General features: G+C 43.0%; 1 protein-coding gene across 10 annotated transcripts in view; it reads left to right on the top strand.

Annotated features, from left to right (window-relative positions):
* Window positions 1–16,575, top strand: part of RABGAP1L (RAB GTPase activating protein 1 like) — a 257,343-nt gene that overhangs the window by 238,506 nt on the left and 2,262 nt on the right. For 7 of the 10 annotated variants that reach the window (XM_050901438.1, XM_050901437.1, XM_050901441.1 and 4 more), the window contains 5 exons: window positions 3,313–3,405; window positions 10,699–10,809; window positions 13,258–13,362; window positions 14,600–14,683; window positions 15,185–15,256. In XM_050901438.1, the coding sequence (XP_050757395.1) occupies window positions 3,313–3,405; window positions 10,699–10,809; window positions 13,258–13,362; window positions 14,600–14,683; window positions 15,185–15,256 (465 nt within the window). Of the gene's footprint in view, window positions 1–3,312; window positions 3,406–3,686; window positions 4,101–6,123; window positions 6,869–7,632; window positions 7,672–10,698; window positions 10,810–13,257; window positions 13,363–14,599; window positions 14,684–15,184; window positions 15,257–16,575 lie in introns of those variants that run through there. The other 3 variants (XM_050901446.1, XM_050901439.1, XM_050901440.1) reach the window with 3 other exon arrangements.

Consider the following 16,575-nt stretch of genomic DNA (forward strand, 5'->3'; position numbering starts at 1 on the left):
AAGCATACCTGCTCACGTTTATATTTTATGGGATAAGTGGATTAGTATGGACTGGTTTTCTAATAGGAATTTTCTTCCCCCCCCCCCCCCCCCCCAAGATAGACTGTCACTGTATTTAAGTACTACTTTCCAATTAAGACAAGGTTGTAGCATAAATAGATACTAACACGCCTAAGTCACGATATTCTTTCAACGAGCACAGAAGCCGTTTTCTGTGTCACAACATGATGCTTACACCCTGATGCTTACACCTTTCGTGATCTGATCCCTGTTTCAGGAAGTATTTCCCATCAGTATGGCTAAGAAAGCGTTGCCGTGCTGTTTGCTTGCTGGAGAGCGCGCCAGGCGCATGGACCACCCTTCATCCCAGGCCGTGGCCACGGATAGCTCCTGGAGTGGTGAAAGAGGGAGCTGATCCCCCATACAGCCACAGGGGACCCACGCGTGGTCCTACTCACAGCTATGAATTAAAATTTAAGAAAGTAAAGGAGAACATATAGGTAAGAAGGGTTGGTAGGAAGAATTACCGGGCATTAAGAAATGGTTGTGACTTGTCAGCGAGTGGAGACAGGGACTTGTGAAGACAGTGGAGAGCAGAGTTAAAGCAGCTGACTCTTGTTCTCCCCTGCTCATCATATGGTTTTTGATGTGACGTGTTCAGATTAGTTTCTGGTGTTGTTGAGGCAGAGCATTAAGTGCCAGATAGACTCTGTGCAAGTTAAATTCTGCCTCGTCTCGATACAGAATACAATGTGAAACCAGAGAAATAAGGCTGCTCTCAGGCAGCTTAAAGAATTAACGTTTGAAAAACGAGCAAGGAGAGCTGCACGCCGCTGGCTGCTGCGCATGAAGTTGTGTTACCAAGAAGCAGCAGTCATCTCTTCATGCACAGGCTCAGCCTGGTGAGGGACAGCGGTGGCACGCTGCTCAGCGTAGGCATTTGGGTCACAGTGGTGCTTTATATCCCATTTGGCTCTCTCGGTAAGAGTGAGTTACTCGGATCATTACCTTTATGCTGTATTTTACCTGTATCTCCTGGATTATAGAGAGAACTACGATTTTCATTCACAAATAGTTTAAGCAAATCTTGTGGTTAAAGCAGAAAGGGGGATGCTGCTCCAGGCAGCCGTAAGGGTGAAGCCGTTGGTGGATCGCTGCGGTGGTCAGTGGAGGCAGTCCCCGACAGCCAGTGCCAGGCTGAGGCGTACAGCACCGCTCATGTAAGCATGGGGGGGCTCCCCTGCACATGGGGGAACTGCTCGGGGGAAAAGGATTGTGACTGTGCAATTTTTACCTTTGCTTTCTACTCTTTTCTCCCTATTTACACAAAAAAGATCTGTCTCGCATCTCCTGTTCCTTCAGATGGCGGGATTCTTACTGAAGTACTCACGCGGCTGCATGGATGGGAGGCTTGTCTCTCTGTGTAGTGAGACTTAGTTCTTATGTGTACTTTAAAGGCTTTAATGAAAAGCATCAAGAATCAGGAAAATCTTTGATTGAACAGATCATTTTCTAAGTTACACCTGTGTTGCATGTTTTTGCCATACTGCGCCACAAAGTCTCCCTCATATTTATTTTTGTTTTCTGCTGGTTGCATATTGGCGCACAAAACTCCACAACAGCACAGGAGAACTAGGTTTGGAGGGTGTCCTCCTAACGCCCCAGCCTGGGAGCCTCGATCGGGTTCTCTGAGTAAGATCCCGGTAAGCGTCGTGGAAGGAGCAAATAGCTCAGGCTTTGGATGTGTGATTGGTTCGCTTCATTTAGAGTACTACTTTGAAATGATTTCTTATTCTTGAATAAGAAGTAGCCTTAACAGTTTCAAGTTGCAGCTAAGACAAAACGGGCTGGGTTTGCATCTTGACTGTTGCTCAGTTGAAATGTAAAAAAGCATCTCTTGATTTAGTCATTTTCATTTCATTGTGTTTTGCACTAGTAAGTGTTATCAAAGTGAAGTTCTCTTGTATGTTTGTCCAAAGTGCTTCATGTTTTTATGTTTCCCCTTTTCTCTTTGCTTTCTTTAGCGGGGTTGGTTTAAGATTTCATCAGTAATTGTGGGCATTAGCGCTCCCTGTGCACTGTGCTTCGCAGATCATGGGTTTCACGTTTTCTACCTGTACCTCCCAGCGGCCTCTGCAGCGACACTGAGCACTTGCTTCGTCCCCTCCTGTGCTGCAGAGGAAGGAGGTATTGGCCTGAAAACCAATAAAGGGAAAACAACACCAAAACTACATGGAAACACGTATCTCTGCTCATTGGCAGTAATTTTTTGCCCCAAGGCATGGTGACAGTGGCATGTCCTCACGCCAGGAGTCAGCTAGACACGATCAATATAGGCAAGAGGAACAGACAGATACATAACAGATCCAGGAAAAGCGTATGTTTACAAGTCATGATGGTACACGGCGTTAGGGATCTCTCCAGCTGCCAGCAGATGAGCCGACACTTAGCAGGGCCGGCTTCTTGTTGTTGTACAGTGGGGACAGAGTAATGCTATCCAAGGTCTGCAGAGAGAGATGGGATCGCTCATACAGCACTATGTACCCAATTAAAAGGTGAAAGTAAAGCAGAGGATCTCCATGCTTTGTTTCAAAGAACACAGGTGTTCTTTGTGCACCTTAAGTTGAAGCTGTGTTTTCCCAGAATCAAGCTGTCTGGGACTCCACCCTTCTGCGTGGTTGTTTACCGAATTTGCTTGTGATTTCTGTGTAGTCACCTCACTGTTTCCCTGCTGCGGCTGGACGCGAGCGCTGCAGCGTCTCCACCTTTGCCTAGGAGGAGTCTGATGCCAGACTTCATGGGGGCATTGGTCACAAGCTGTAATTTAGACATTAATACTCATTCAGCAATAAAAACTATTACTCGGATCTCCCCCAGGGAATTGTCCAGTCCTTTTGTATGAACACTCCTTTCTTCTAATCTCACTTTTAACAGTTTTCTTGCTAAGGCATTGTTTTGGTGAATCATACATATCAAAGCATATTTTCTTCTTCCCTGTTCTCTCGCTCCTGTTCATGCTTTTTTTTCTTGTTGTTACTCTTATTAAAATGTCTCTACTTCACTCTTGTTTTCCTTTAAATATTTGAATAATTAACAGCAGTAGGCACAGAAAGATTTCTGTGGATGTGAATTGTATCAGTAAGTGTTTGACATGGCTTGCTGAGTAGGGAAGGGGGGGCAACAGGGAGCGCCTTCATTCAGCAGCGGCTTTCCGGCACTTCCTTGGCTTCCTGTTTGCAAGGAGAGCTTTCAGACAGCCTTTCCGGTGTTCCTCTAATCTTTAAATGCATGTTTTCCAAATCTGTTCCACAGGTGCCAACAAAAAAGCTGAAGAAATATGAGAGAGAGTACCAAACAATGCGAGAGAGTCAGCTGCAGCAGGAAGATCCTATGGACAGATACAAGGTATGGGAGATGCTATATGGGAACCTGTTTCAATTGGCTTAGTCCCGTGGGGAGTGACGCGGTTCCAGCGGTTAAGCAGAGGAGCGTGTACCGCGCTCACCTCTCTGGGATATGCTGATGCAGATCTTAGGGAGGTTAAGCAGCAGGTGAAACTCATCCCCGTCCTTGAACAAGCACTTTGAACGCTTGGACTTAGTGTTTTTTCCAGGAATATTTCAATCACAATTTGTAACTCTCAAGACATCTGCAAGTAGCCACATATAATATTTTTCTTCTTTCAGTTTATATGTTTGTAGGTAACTCTCCTGCTGTTGCACTTTTACGGGAGATCTTCATGAGACGCAGAAACAAAGGGTGATTCTCAGCTACAGACACAAAAAGGAGAAAATACACATTGTTCTAGCACAAGCTGTATGCAGTGGCATCCACAGAGACTTTCGGAAGATGAACTCTTCCTTGACTGATCTGATCCTTGTTATTCATCTCTGTTCATACCAAGCGTTAGTAATTTTTTGTTAACACAGTGCCTAGTACAGTGGGACCCAGAGCTCTCCGGGAGTCCCAAGGTACTACTGCAATAGAACTAATAGTAATAAATATCCTGCTTTAAAGCAGCAGAGAAATAAAGGTATTAATATGATAGCTTGATAGTTCACCAAAAAAGAATAGTTCTTTAATTTTGGATCAGCATTGCTTATCTTTCCAATGTATTTGCTTTTATTGTCCCTGCTGCATGCTGTTGCCATAGATTTTTGTGTGATGGAGGCTCTGCCTCTAGGCATATACTTCACTTAGTGTTCAGGATCCATTTATTGCTTACCCTGTTTTGAAAAATCCAGTTTTCTTTAGGTGACGCTGCCAGAGATGAAGCACTTTATTGCCCATTGCCCAGGCTAGCTGGGAAGTGACATTGCTTACATATACCTGTACTGTTTTCCTGCTGTTCTTCATTGTGCCTTAATATGTTAAGTGACGTTGCAGTTGGTACGGAGTCTACCAGGAGTGTGGAGTAGTAAATAATCATACAGGGTGCAACAGGTTTACGTGGTCTGTGAACATAAGGAAAGCGCGCCATGTTCAGAAAACCACAGTATGAAAATCTGTAGTGAAAGACTATGCCATAATTCATAAATGTGACAAGATAGAGTTACAGGTACAGAGAAAGTAAAACTGACTTTTTTTTTTTTAAAGTATTTACCTGTGAAAAATTATGTTTTGAGTGTAGTTCTTTTGATGTCGAAGGGTGTAGATTTTATTTTATGTGAGAACTGGGACTGCTGTAGCAGCCAAGAGCCAACAGTGAGTATGACCTACTTAGAAGAACACAACTTGCTGCTGATTAACTTCTGACTAAGTATTTTTCCAGTGGTTCACTTATAGTACTGTGGAATTAAAATAATACTTAGAAAACAAATAAGGCTTCTTTAAAGCTCTGTGGAAGCATATTAACTAGTTAATCTTGGGCGATGGACGGTGAAGAACATTATCCCCAAGCTGCAAATGGGGATATAGAAAGTGACTCTTTGGCCACTGTTTACGTGAGTCACTGTCACAGGCAAGATCACAGCCCGGGGTTTTGGCTTGCACTTTTGAAACTCACTGCGTGATTTTTTTATTAAGCCGGATTGGGTCTGATCCTCTTAGCGATGCTGTGATGAGAGAGTCCCCGTAACTGGTTAGTTGCACATTAAGTTCAAAGTTCGGACGCGTTCTTCAGCTGATGGGTGTCATGGAGAAATGCTTGTAAGTGCTCTCTGTTCCTTGTCTTGCTTGTTTGATTTTATTGATGTGTCAAGCTGAGGTTGGTAGGAGTCGACACTTCAAGAGTGTTTCCAAAGGGCAGCAAGAAACGCAAGCTGTGTGGATCCTCGCAGGCAGAAAGTGGAGAGCCAACTTTGCTTGTCCCTTAAATGATCTCTGCAGCCCGTGTGTTTAGAAATGCATTTCATTTTGGCAGCATCACTGCTAGACTTTGCCCGGCCGGGCTTGGTTTGGGAAAGGACTGAGTCTGCACTGCTGAAAAGCCAGTATTGCCTCTGAGCGCAGCGTTGCTGTTAGCTCCCTCTGGCCTTGCGCGCTCTCCGTGTGGGCTGTGCCCTAAAGGCCTACATCGTTGTAATTTTTACAGTTTCTCTTCCCAGAACAAAACGAGTTTTTGGTTTACTGCCCAGGAAGGGGATGTTTCTTGGATGGGATCGCTGGAGTGGAGATCCCTGCAGAATATTCCTCTTATAGGTCAAGAAGGAAACAGGCTTTCAGTCTGTTGGTAGTTTTTAGTTAGAGTTGTTAGAGTTGTTGTTGTTTGCAGCGTGTTACAGTTTTTATTGCCAATAGAGATTTGTCAGGACCACAGCAACACCGGCACTTCTGAGTTGCGGTGATGAAGGATGTCTTGAGTAGGACACCTGCCTGTGACCTGGCCCTCGGTGGAAATGGCTTGGTGGACCGTTGAGAGAGTCGGAGACGGGCCGTGCGTGGCGCTGGGCTGGGAGCAGCCGCTGCTGGGGTCCTGGAGGTGTTCCCGAGCACGGGGACAGTGGGGCTGGGCAGCCTCCTGTGAAACGCCAGGAAAGAGATGCTTCCTGCCTGGGGGCAGCTGGGTGTGCCCAGGCAGGGTGCTCCTCCGATCCCACCGACCCCAGACTCTCCAGAAACTCCAGAAAAGGGCTGTTTCTGCAACATCTGGCCTGCCATTAACCAGTCGCGTTTTCTTGACAGGTTAAATTCATGTGCTACAATGAGCCGTGTTACATGCCACAGGAGTTCCTGCCCGGCTCGTATTTTACGTGTTGATTGTGATTTGACTTACCAAAAGAACAGTATTAAAGAGTGCCATTATTTTTGGTGTTTGTTTCCTTCTGTATTTACAAGTATTATTTAGGAAAAGTGCATTTTTTTATAGACACTTTTTCACTTTATTTTCCATTGCTTATAACAAATTATCACTCACATTTTTGTCAGATAGATTTTTAAAAGGTACAAAAGTAAATACGTTCTAAATTGCTGTTTGTCACCGAATTTCATGACTTTTGGTTAAAATAAATTACAAATTGCCTATAGAAGCCAGGAAGAAAAGTGAGTTGCATGTGCAGAAAAAATAGCAATACAGTTCAGATTGATATTTTTCTATATATTGTGGGGTTTTTTCTGTGCTTGAGAACGCCTCATGTAACAGGGTTTTGGTTGACTTGATGAGAAATTGCTGGAGTTGGGCTTGGGACTTCTTGATTTAAAATAAAGAGGCTATAACCATACAGAGAAGGGCTGGAGTTTTGCAAGCAGACCCTGCTTGTGCACACAGTTCTGTTCTGAGGGTAGAAACGCCTTTTCCTCTGTGGACCTTGTTGTGCAACGGAGAAGCTGTCTGTCTGAATAAACGTGTAATTTGGACATAATAGCCTTTTGCGTGTTTGAAGTGGAAGCAAAAATTAATACACGGGTCATTTTTAAACAGAGTCGTGGTAACGGAACGGTAACCGTCGTGAGGAAAAACATAAGATAACTCTTGATGTGGATCATTGTTTGTTTGTGGTTTTTAAAAAAAAAACACGTGTGCTGGGGCACTTTTGGGAATGCTTCTTCAGAGTCAACAAACAGAAAACACAAACCACCTCCAGGAGCCTCTGTGTTGCCTCCCATGAAAGGTTTTCCTGGATAGTTTGCTGTAAAAGCCTTTTGAGTTTCTAGATGGCGGTTCACAGGGTTTTCCTTCAGAGCTCCTCCGCAATCAAGAGCCCCTTCCGATGGGCTTACGAAGACTTCAGTTTGCTGACGTCCAGAAAAGTGCATTTTAATCAGTGTTTTCATTGCACCATTGAGGATCTGTTCATGCCCAAAGATGTCGGGTTTGGGTGTTGGCTCATCAGAAAATGTGACACTGAATTGCTTAACAAGGTTTGTGACTCGTTGTGTTGCTCGTTGAGTAGCAGCACAGAGAGGATGCATCATCGCCACTAATCTTGTCAGGAACTACTCCTTGGTGCTGGCTGGAGGGAGCAGAGGGTGGAGTTCAGCCTTTCAGTCGTCTTCGGCTGAGGCTTGCCTACTGCTTTCCAATTTGCCGCCTTCTTTCTGTCCAGCGTGTGATGGAAGCTGGAGTACATCCTCTTTAAAACTCAGAACCAAAAACCCACTGAAGAATCAGCAACGGTTGTTTGTTTTTTTTTTTTGCTGTCCTTGTTGGTATTAAAAATTATTTTATATCCTGTTTTCACTGTCTTTACACCAATGGTTGAAAGCAGTATTTGGTCTGTGACTTTACAGGAGGTAAGTTTATTTGTGTTTGTATGTATCAGCGGTGTTTGTCCCTTTTGGAAATGCAGTATCCTCCTTTTAAAAGCTAACCAGAGTTCACCAGCTGCCTTTTGTAACCGGAAGGAGGAATTTGGGAAAGAGGAATCTCTTATTTTACTGATTGTAGAAACTGAGCAATGCCGAAGAGAAGGAAATCGTTGTCATAGTCAGTAAATTGTTAGTGGTGTGTAGAGAAAAGGCAGGAAGCTGTCTGTTTACACCAAGGACAACTAGCAGGTCTGACGAGTTGGCTTACGCCAGGTTACAAAATGCTGTCTGTGATGTGAGTCCTGCTGTAACGCACCAGCTCCATCCGTTGAACTTTATGCCATTGCGAATTGTATTTTATAAAACCCCGTAAATAGTTCAGAGCCACTGAAAATAGTTTGCTACACACAAAAAGCGCTATTTCCTATTTTTGTCTTTACTGTGTAACGTTAGGTTTTATTTAGACTTAAGCAGATTAAGAGTTTCCTCCTGAGGAAGGAGGCAGTTTTTCACTGCTAGATCTGGGGGGAGGAGCTGGAAAAGACAAACCACCTAATCGCGCATACTGCCCGGTGTGGAGGAAGCGTAAGGGTGGCCCTATAAGAGACTTTCAGCTGGAAATTAAAAGTATGGTGAACGAGATAAAAACATCTCTTAGCTATTGACTGGATGCCCAAGGTAAGAGATCTTTACCTTACTAACAACGCGCCCTGTAAATTCTAGTTTAAGAGGAGGATAGCGCATTTCCAACCACGTAGCTTGCTTACCCACTTGTCTGCGAATGCAAAGCAGAAACTTTGAACTTCACGTTGTGCGGCTTGCTTTGCGGACACTGAAGCTTTTGGCAAAAGCATAGCAAAAATGTTAAAGCAAACTTCTTTCTGGGTTATTTTGTGGAATTCTTCAGAATTTGCTGATTTCTCCCTCTAAGCAACATCCCTATGAGAAGGTATTGGTGCTGCAGCACCTGGCAGCAATACCGTCCTGATCTGGTCCCAGTTTTTAGGTGAATTCAAGTCACTTTCTGACAACTGCTCACTGGCAGAGCTGTGTCTATAAAAATCAACATTTCCAAGATGGTCTGAACAAAATACAGAAATAAAGACACATTAGAGCCTTTTTAAATTATTATTATTATTATTATTAAAGACTGCAATTTGGTTTTACACTTTAAAGTTTCTATTATCTTTACAGAAGAATTTTACTTTTAAAAATTCCTTGTCCCAAACAGAATACAGTGCAATTAAAATACAAAAGATCCCCAAAGTTATGCATCTTTTAGCAGTGGTTATTTTAAATGTGTAAAAACAAAAGTATTTTACTTACAGTTTCTGTAACAAACCAAGTTATTTAAAGCACAATTTTTTGGAAAGGAAACAAACTTACTTTCCTGTACAGGGCAGTGCATAGTCTAGTTGCACAACAGGGTCACGTTAAGGTGAGAGTATTTGCAGTGGTTCTGCTTCCTGCCACAGAGGAAGCTCCCACACAGAAGAGACCTTTTTTAGCATCCTCTTAGAGCTGTAGTTGTCCTTTTTTGTTTAAGACAAGCATGCAAAATCTTCTTGCAACAGAAATGAAAATTGCAGTTTCACGGTGGGGAGTTTGGAAAGCAAAAAATATCTGAGTGTAGCTGGTGAGCAGGAGGAAGTGAAGACAGGTGAATAATGTGCTTACGCAAAGAAATCACATTTTGTAGGACGGCATTCACTGAACAACTCTTGGAAATTTTTTGCTGTCTTAAGTGCTATTCACTTAAGTGCTGTCTTAAGTGATATATATTCACCTTTACTGGTTTTTCTTGGAGAACATAACTTACCTTTCAAGTGAGCACAGGTCCTTTTGGAAATCTCAGCATGTAGGTTATTGTTCCTCCACCTATGAGTTTCCATATGAACTTGGTATTTCTCCTTGAGTTTCCATAGCGCGCAGATTCCCTTTGCAGTCTCTTTTGGTATGAAAGATACATGGTCGTTGTGTGACTGAAGGCCAGCGCATTTTTTGCTCTCTTAAAATCCATTTGAGGAGGGCACCTCTATCTGTCCCACCTGGCTGTGTTCTTCCGAAGATGAAGATGTGTATTTGATGTGGACTCCTGGAAGTCCACTGACCCAGGGACATCTTTTGAATATGATTCTGTTCCTCAGCCCTAGAAGAACAGTCACTGAAACTGATCTTTAAAAAACATGAATTACTACTGTTCATCCTTCTCCTGTGTACTTACCTTCTCTAGTTAGTGCTCTACGTAGTCGTTTCTGCCTGTGCGGAGTGGGTAGGGAGTGCAGTGCAGCGAGGACCAGGGCCTGCAGTCTCGAAGTTCTGCATTTTGTGTTGCCGTGCGTTGCCCGCCGAGCAGGTTCTGGGCCTGCGCTGGGGGAGTGAGGTCCCCTCTCCATCTGGCACTTTTTCTCAGCAGGTGTTCTGTAAAACGTGCACTGTTGACGCTGGTGCAAGTTGCAGAGAAAGTGCACAAATGGCGATACAGATTATACGAACTGTAGGGAGTTCCCTGCTAAATGCTGTTCTTGGCTGGTCCCGCAGAAGATGGGAAGTTGGCACTACAAAATGGACTATTTTTATGGATTCCTGCAGACAAAATTTTGTAAAATGGAGCAAGACAGCTTTCTACTTTTGATTGGAAACATTATTATGAGTATCTCTTAATTGGTCCATGTTCACTGCTGCTGGGTGGGATTTTATCTGCCTAATTTCTTTTGATGATGAGCAAGCAGAAACCAAGTGCTTTTGTGGAGAGGACTGTGTTTACTTTTGACAGAGAAACCCTACAATCAGCGTGTCACTTACGCGACACAAACATAACCATTGGGATGTAAGTGGAATCGCTGCATTTGCACTGCTGGCTTAATTCACTGTTGTTTCCCAGAGCAGCAGTCCTGTCTTAATGTGCACTCTTGCCTTCTCAGTGTTTTACACACACATTATACTCACTTATTGCTCTTTAATATTGATAAGGATTAACTTCCTTTTCTGGTTGTTCCTTTCTTTCTGCAGAGGGAAAACCGCAGGCTCCAAGAAGCAAGCATGCGGCTGGAGCAGGAGAACGATGACCTTGCCCATGAGCTTGTAACAAGCAAAATTGCCTTACGGAATGACCTGGACCAGGTAACGCGGACAGAGACGGGTCCCAGCTCAGGCTTGGCAACACCAATTTTCGGAGCCCTGCTTTGTGCTCAAGTGACAGCATGAACACAACATTAAAAGTATAATTATTTGTGCCTTTATTTTCCTGGCAACCTCGCTCCTAGTTGCAGTCAGAAAGCTGCATTTCCACATGCACGCAACTGTAGGCATTCACAGTGGTGTCTTGCCAACACTGACTGTACCTTCTCTGCTGTGGATTGTTTTAGAAAATGTAAGCCATAGCCTTTAGGCAGATACCAAAGAACGAGCATTTACTTGAAAAAGGTATCATGTACTCCTCGAAAGACTAATTTCAAGGGAAGTTGCCTTGCAGAATGCCTACCACCTTACGTGGATCGGTACAGCCAACAAAATTCAGAGATAACGAAGTAGCATGGTACCAAAAATTAGGAGGGCTCCTGGGTGCCCTTTGATAACTGCTTTTGTTTCCTGTGAAGACTGGGATGTGGAGGGCAGCAGCATTCAGAGCCCTTTATCTCAGAGATGACTGTCAGAGAACTACACTTTCAACCCTCCTCTTTCTGGAGTGTTTTATGTAGTATTGATAAATGCCGTAACAGCTATTATTAAGGTACTAAATACAGGAGGGCCATACTCCACCACACCTCGTGATTAGTGCCTTGCTCAGGGAAGGCTGTAGTGCCTCTTATAATGTAAAATCTTTTCCTGCAAGGGCCTCTCAATTTGATTTCCCATAGTTATTTGGCTTTCTTTATCTAACCTCAGAATTGCAAACATCATTGACCGCAGTTGTGCAATTTGTATTTCTGTTTAGGCAGATCCTTGACAGTTAGGCTCTGCTGATTTGGACCCATGTGATTCTAAAAATCTGAGCTGTCTTGGTGAGCAAGCGCAGGCAGAGATGCGCTTTGCGTGATGGAGCGGGCAGTCTCGTGTGAAGGCCAAAAGCAATGTGTTGAGGTGCTCCATCTTCCCCAGCAATAGCTGTACGTAAAGCAGCTTTATGTCTGCTGCTGCCTCTGCCTGTTTTTTCTCAAGTATCGTAACAAGGCTGCCAAGCACGTACCTTTGCCAGTCCCATTCCTTGCTCTCCTGCGTTTTAGCAGTCCTTCTGCAGACGAGAGTGGCTGCATGAAGTTTTCCCACACCCCGCCTCAGTTCACTGGCACTGAAAGAAAAGCTTTGTGCTGCTGTGCTCCTCATCTGCAAGGACAGGTGATACCGTACACCACTGCAGCTGCTTGGAGAACCTGGAATGAACACATGAAAGGAGGAAAGATTTGTAGTTCCTTCAAAGCATATCTTAAACAGGTCTTTCATCAAAAATATCCTTGTCATCCCCAAGTTCTTTTGTTCTAAGATGTCAATCTTATCAATTCCCCGTTCTCTCACTGCTTGTTTTCCTTTCTCCCATACAGCCATATTCACACTAAGCAATGCAGGAATCCTCATCCATCTCTTCAGTCGTGGCCCTGGTGGAGCTGCTTCTGCTACCCACAATCGCCACTAACACCCTCATTAATAATTAACACTGTGGCAGATAGATAAGCTCATACCACCAGCAGTGGTAGAAAACCAAACTGCAACTCGGAGACAAGTTCTGTACTGTTCTTTGTTCTTTACAATGCCATTTTCCCTCTTGTATTTTCAGCAAACTAAGTATTATTTGACCACACCACTGCCTGTTCTAGCACCTAGTTAGTGAACAGGAGGAGTGGTGTGATGCAGTGTGTACCTCCCAGTTGGGGAGGTCAACAGAATATATCCAGATATTGGGAAATACATTTCTCTCCTGGTAATCAGTGAGGGTAGTGCTCACAAAACCAAAGCATTCCCAATATGTTTCACCATAAGCTCGGCCCTTCAAAGAAAGGAGAAAATTCATATTCTCCAGTACACACACAGTATCAAGTTTCTCCAGGTAATACTTATTTGCACTGATAAACAAACCATTTTATCTGGTGGTCCTGTTTGTCTCTTTTACACTTGTCTTCGCCCAGACACTTTGTAAGGTACAGTGCAGGCACCTAACGTTTTCTACAACATCTGGTCTCCCCACTTACAGATACAAAAATGGAATGAGTTATCTGAAGTTACACAGGAGCTAAATCATGCTGCCCTTGCTTAGATTAATATTGTTCCCAACAAAAATATTCTATACATCATTGTTTGTATTAGAACATAGTATCTATGGTTACTTGCCATCTGGGCGTAGGTAAACATTTGGCAAAAGGGTCCTTTTGCACAGTGTTGAAACACTGTGAAATAACTTAGAAAATAGCTACTTGAAAAGGGAATTTCATATAAAAAAATAGGTTAGATGAGCCATCAGAGGGCAGGAAAAGGCAATGCTAGAATCTGAATCTGCGATATTTCTGAGATGCATATACCAATACATTTGTATTGGCACAGATAACATCTGATTTACACCAGCGTTTCTAATTCTAGGCTGAAGACAAAGCGGATGTTTTGAACAAGGAACTTCTCCTCACCAAACAGAAGCTAGTGGAGACCGAGGAAGAGAAACGGAAGCAGGAAGAGGAAACTGCTCAGGTGAGGCATTCTCCAACTTTTCCCGTTTAGCAAGCAAATGCAAGCAAAAGGATATGCAGAAAAGCATGAATGTGTTGCAGTTGCGGAAAGGATTTTGTCTTCAAAATGCAGTCGCAATTAAAAATGTACAGTGCCAGGGTAAATGTTTTTTTAAAAAAGTATGGTTTTCAGTGTTTTCCTTTACTTGAGTTCAGAATGTTCAGTTTTCCATACCTTATCCTCTTCCCAGTATTGTAATAATCATTTTCACTGGTGGTGAGCAATTGCAACTAAGGAGACATGATCAGACCTCTTTTAATTATCTAAACAAGGAGCTGGAGGAGTTGTTGCCTTATAAGAGGCCATTCTGGATTCAGCTGCTGGTTCACTGAAATAAAGCTGTGACCGTTCCTGTCTGAAGCTAGAACCAACAGCAGAACAGAGTTGAGGGCTGGGAGAATTTTGCTGACTAGACCTGCCCTCCTACTCATTTGCGAAATGTTCAGTCTTAGTTTTTTAATCCCACGTGTCTCATGTGCTGAATACTGACGCACACGAAAGCATGTTTCAAAAGTGATACCCTGATTTTTATTTTTGCTGTTTGACAACAGTGACTACAACGATCAAACGGCAATTCTTTGTGTCTCTCTGAAATGGAGGTTGCCAAGTTCTCTGTTTGCTATAAGGCAAGGCAGCGGAGGACTTTTCCTACTGAAAGGGCTCTCAAAACTTAGTGGTTCTGAACAGTGGAGGAATGAGTTAGCTGTATTTTAACGCAGCGCCACAGACCAAAACAGATTTTTTTCTCCTATTAGGGAGATGAGAGTGATAGCACTGAGAGATTCTTCTTCCTGTTCCATCTCCAAACAAACAAACAATCTGTCTGCCCAAACCTGCTGTGACAGTGTGCAGAAAAACAAAAACAAAATCGGTAAAACCCACTTAATAGTAATGCTCTCGTTTTGTGGTCTGTGGACCATGCTGCACCACCATTTAACCCAGAGGAAGAGAATTACCCTACAGGAGAATTCTCTAAGCAGGGATACGCTGTACCACAGTATAGACTGTTTGGTTATAACTGAATATAGTAAGTATTTGTATACTGAGTAAATCAGACACTTGTCTGAAGAACTGGAATTTGGTAAGAAGCAGCTGTAGAACTGTTGTAAACACAGCAAGACTTTGAGAGCACAATCCGATGACACATTTTGAGAACTTCTTTCAGTGTGCTGTGTAACTTCTCTCCTTCAATTCCTAGCTGAAGGAAGTCTTCAGGAAGCAGCTAGAGAAGGCAGAATCTGAGATCAAGAAAACCACAGCCATTATTGCAGAGTATAAACAGGTACTGTTCTAGAGACGCTTTCTCATATTTCTTCTTTCAACCTGTTCTGAGAGCTCGATTTTCAGTGTTGCAGATCTCATCCTTTAAATAAGATATACTACATTTCAGGCTTTCAGAGAGCAAGCGTTGTAATTTGTCATAAATCTTTTTGTGGTTTTCCTAATAGTCCCCTAATTTAGGGAATCAGGAGTAACCTGTCTTTCAGCTAATTTTAGTACTGTGGGGTGAATGCTTCTTTACTCTGTGACACAATCCAGTATAAACATTATAAACCAATTAATCCATAAAATGTTCCAGTCTCTGTGTTCAGGTTCTGTATTGAATACTGCCATTTTTTTCAGTCTCATTATCAGCAGCAGTGGATTTGTTAAGGGGGAAGGCATATACCTGAGTGAGGCTGAATTTAAGAAATGTTGGTTCTAACAAAAATCATTGTTAAAAAGCACAGGTTATATTTCAGTATAGTAAACTTTAGCTAAGAGACTGCTTTCTCTGCTCCAGATTTGTTCCCAGCTGAGTACCAGGCTGGAAAAACAACAAGCGGCCAGTAAAGATGAACTGGAAGTTGTGAAGGTGAGAATGATGCCTCAACATATGGGATGTTTCTAACGCAAGTATTGCTAAATGCCAGGAATACAGAACAAAATGTGAATTGAAGTTTAATGTAACAGCAGCGGTGTCCGCCCAGCTGCACTGATAGCCCCACATGCATTTTTCATCAGATGTAAACAATGAAAGGGTTTATTTCCTTTCACGGTTCTTTATCTTATATCTGACAGGGCGGAACTCTGAAACTGAAGTGCATATAGTACTTGGCTTTTCTTTTTCCTCTTGAAATGTATACTTTTGGCAAAAAATGTAGAGAGACAGTATTTACTTGGGTGTTTTAATTAAATGGAAGAAAAAACCAAGGCGCTCTAGAAGAGAAAACATGTTGCTTCTCCAGTGTGCACAGTGGAGGGGTCGGAACTGGCTGAATTGGACAATGTCTGTATTTGGGGTTCTGTAATTTAAGCAGAGTTGGTTTAAGTAATTGGCACAGCTTGGGCCATCCCCAGAATTTCCATAGCAGTTCCTCTCCCTTCTTTAACCCCCCTTACCAGCAACATCTGCACTGGAGCTAAACATTTCCTGATGAGGTAATAATTCCACCCCTCTGCTTTGTCACTACTGAGTAGGCAGAATTGTTTTCCCTCTGCTATAGCTTCTAGTTGTTTCTTTAGTACTCAAGCTGAACCTGATTTGTTGCTTTTTAGTGACTTTTTAATGTTATTGATAAAAGAAGTAATTCTAGGATTGATGTTCCTATAATCTGCTGAAATAGCTCAATATCCCGTTTTAGTTTGTGCGAGCCAGGCCAGCTGTGCTACATCTGCAGCCATGAGTAACTGGTTCACTTCTCCAGGTAGCACGAGAACCTTACTGTTGTGTGTCAGGCGTCGCTGACAAAAAGGGCCGTCCCCTACGATGCTAAACAAGCACCAGCAGGCCAGTATTGGCCCTGGCACCGAGCGCAGGCTGCTCGCTTGCTTCTGCAAATATGCAAAAGCTACCTGACATTCTTTAAAATATCACAATCTGTATTAATTCGGTCAAGTGCTTTTATGGAAGACGGAAAGTCCCTAGGGTGTAATTTACTCTTCTGAATTGTGCTGGCATAAATACTGCAAAATATTACGAAGCTTTGGTAGCAAGAGGGCTTGAGTAATTCTAATCTAGGAGCAAAGTCTCTGTGCTTAGACAGAGCATGCTAAGTAGATTTTAGGAATTTTTCTACTGGTTAATATACCCTGGAAATTGTTCATGAACTTCTCAAATCCTTTTCATGTCAAATATGAAAACTGCAGTACTAGATAGTTAGAGATTACTGACTGAAAGGCAGTCTAACATAA

This window comes from Gymnogyps californianus, chromosome 8 (genome assembly GCF_018139145.2).
Source record: "Gymnogyps californianus isolate 813 chromosome 8, ASM1813914v2, whole genome shotgun sequence".
NCBI classification, from domain to species: Eukaryota; Metazoa; Chordata; class Aves; order Accipitriformes; family Cathartidae; genus Gymnogyps; species Gymnogyps californianus.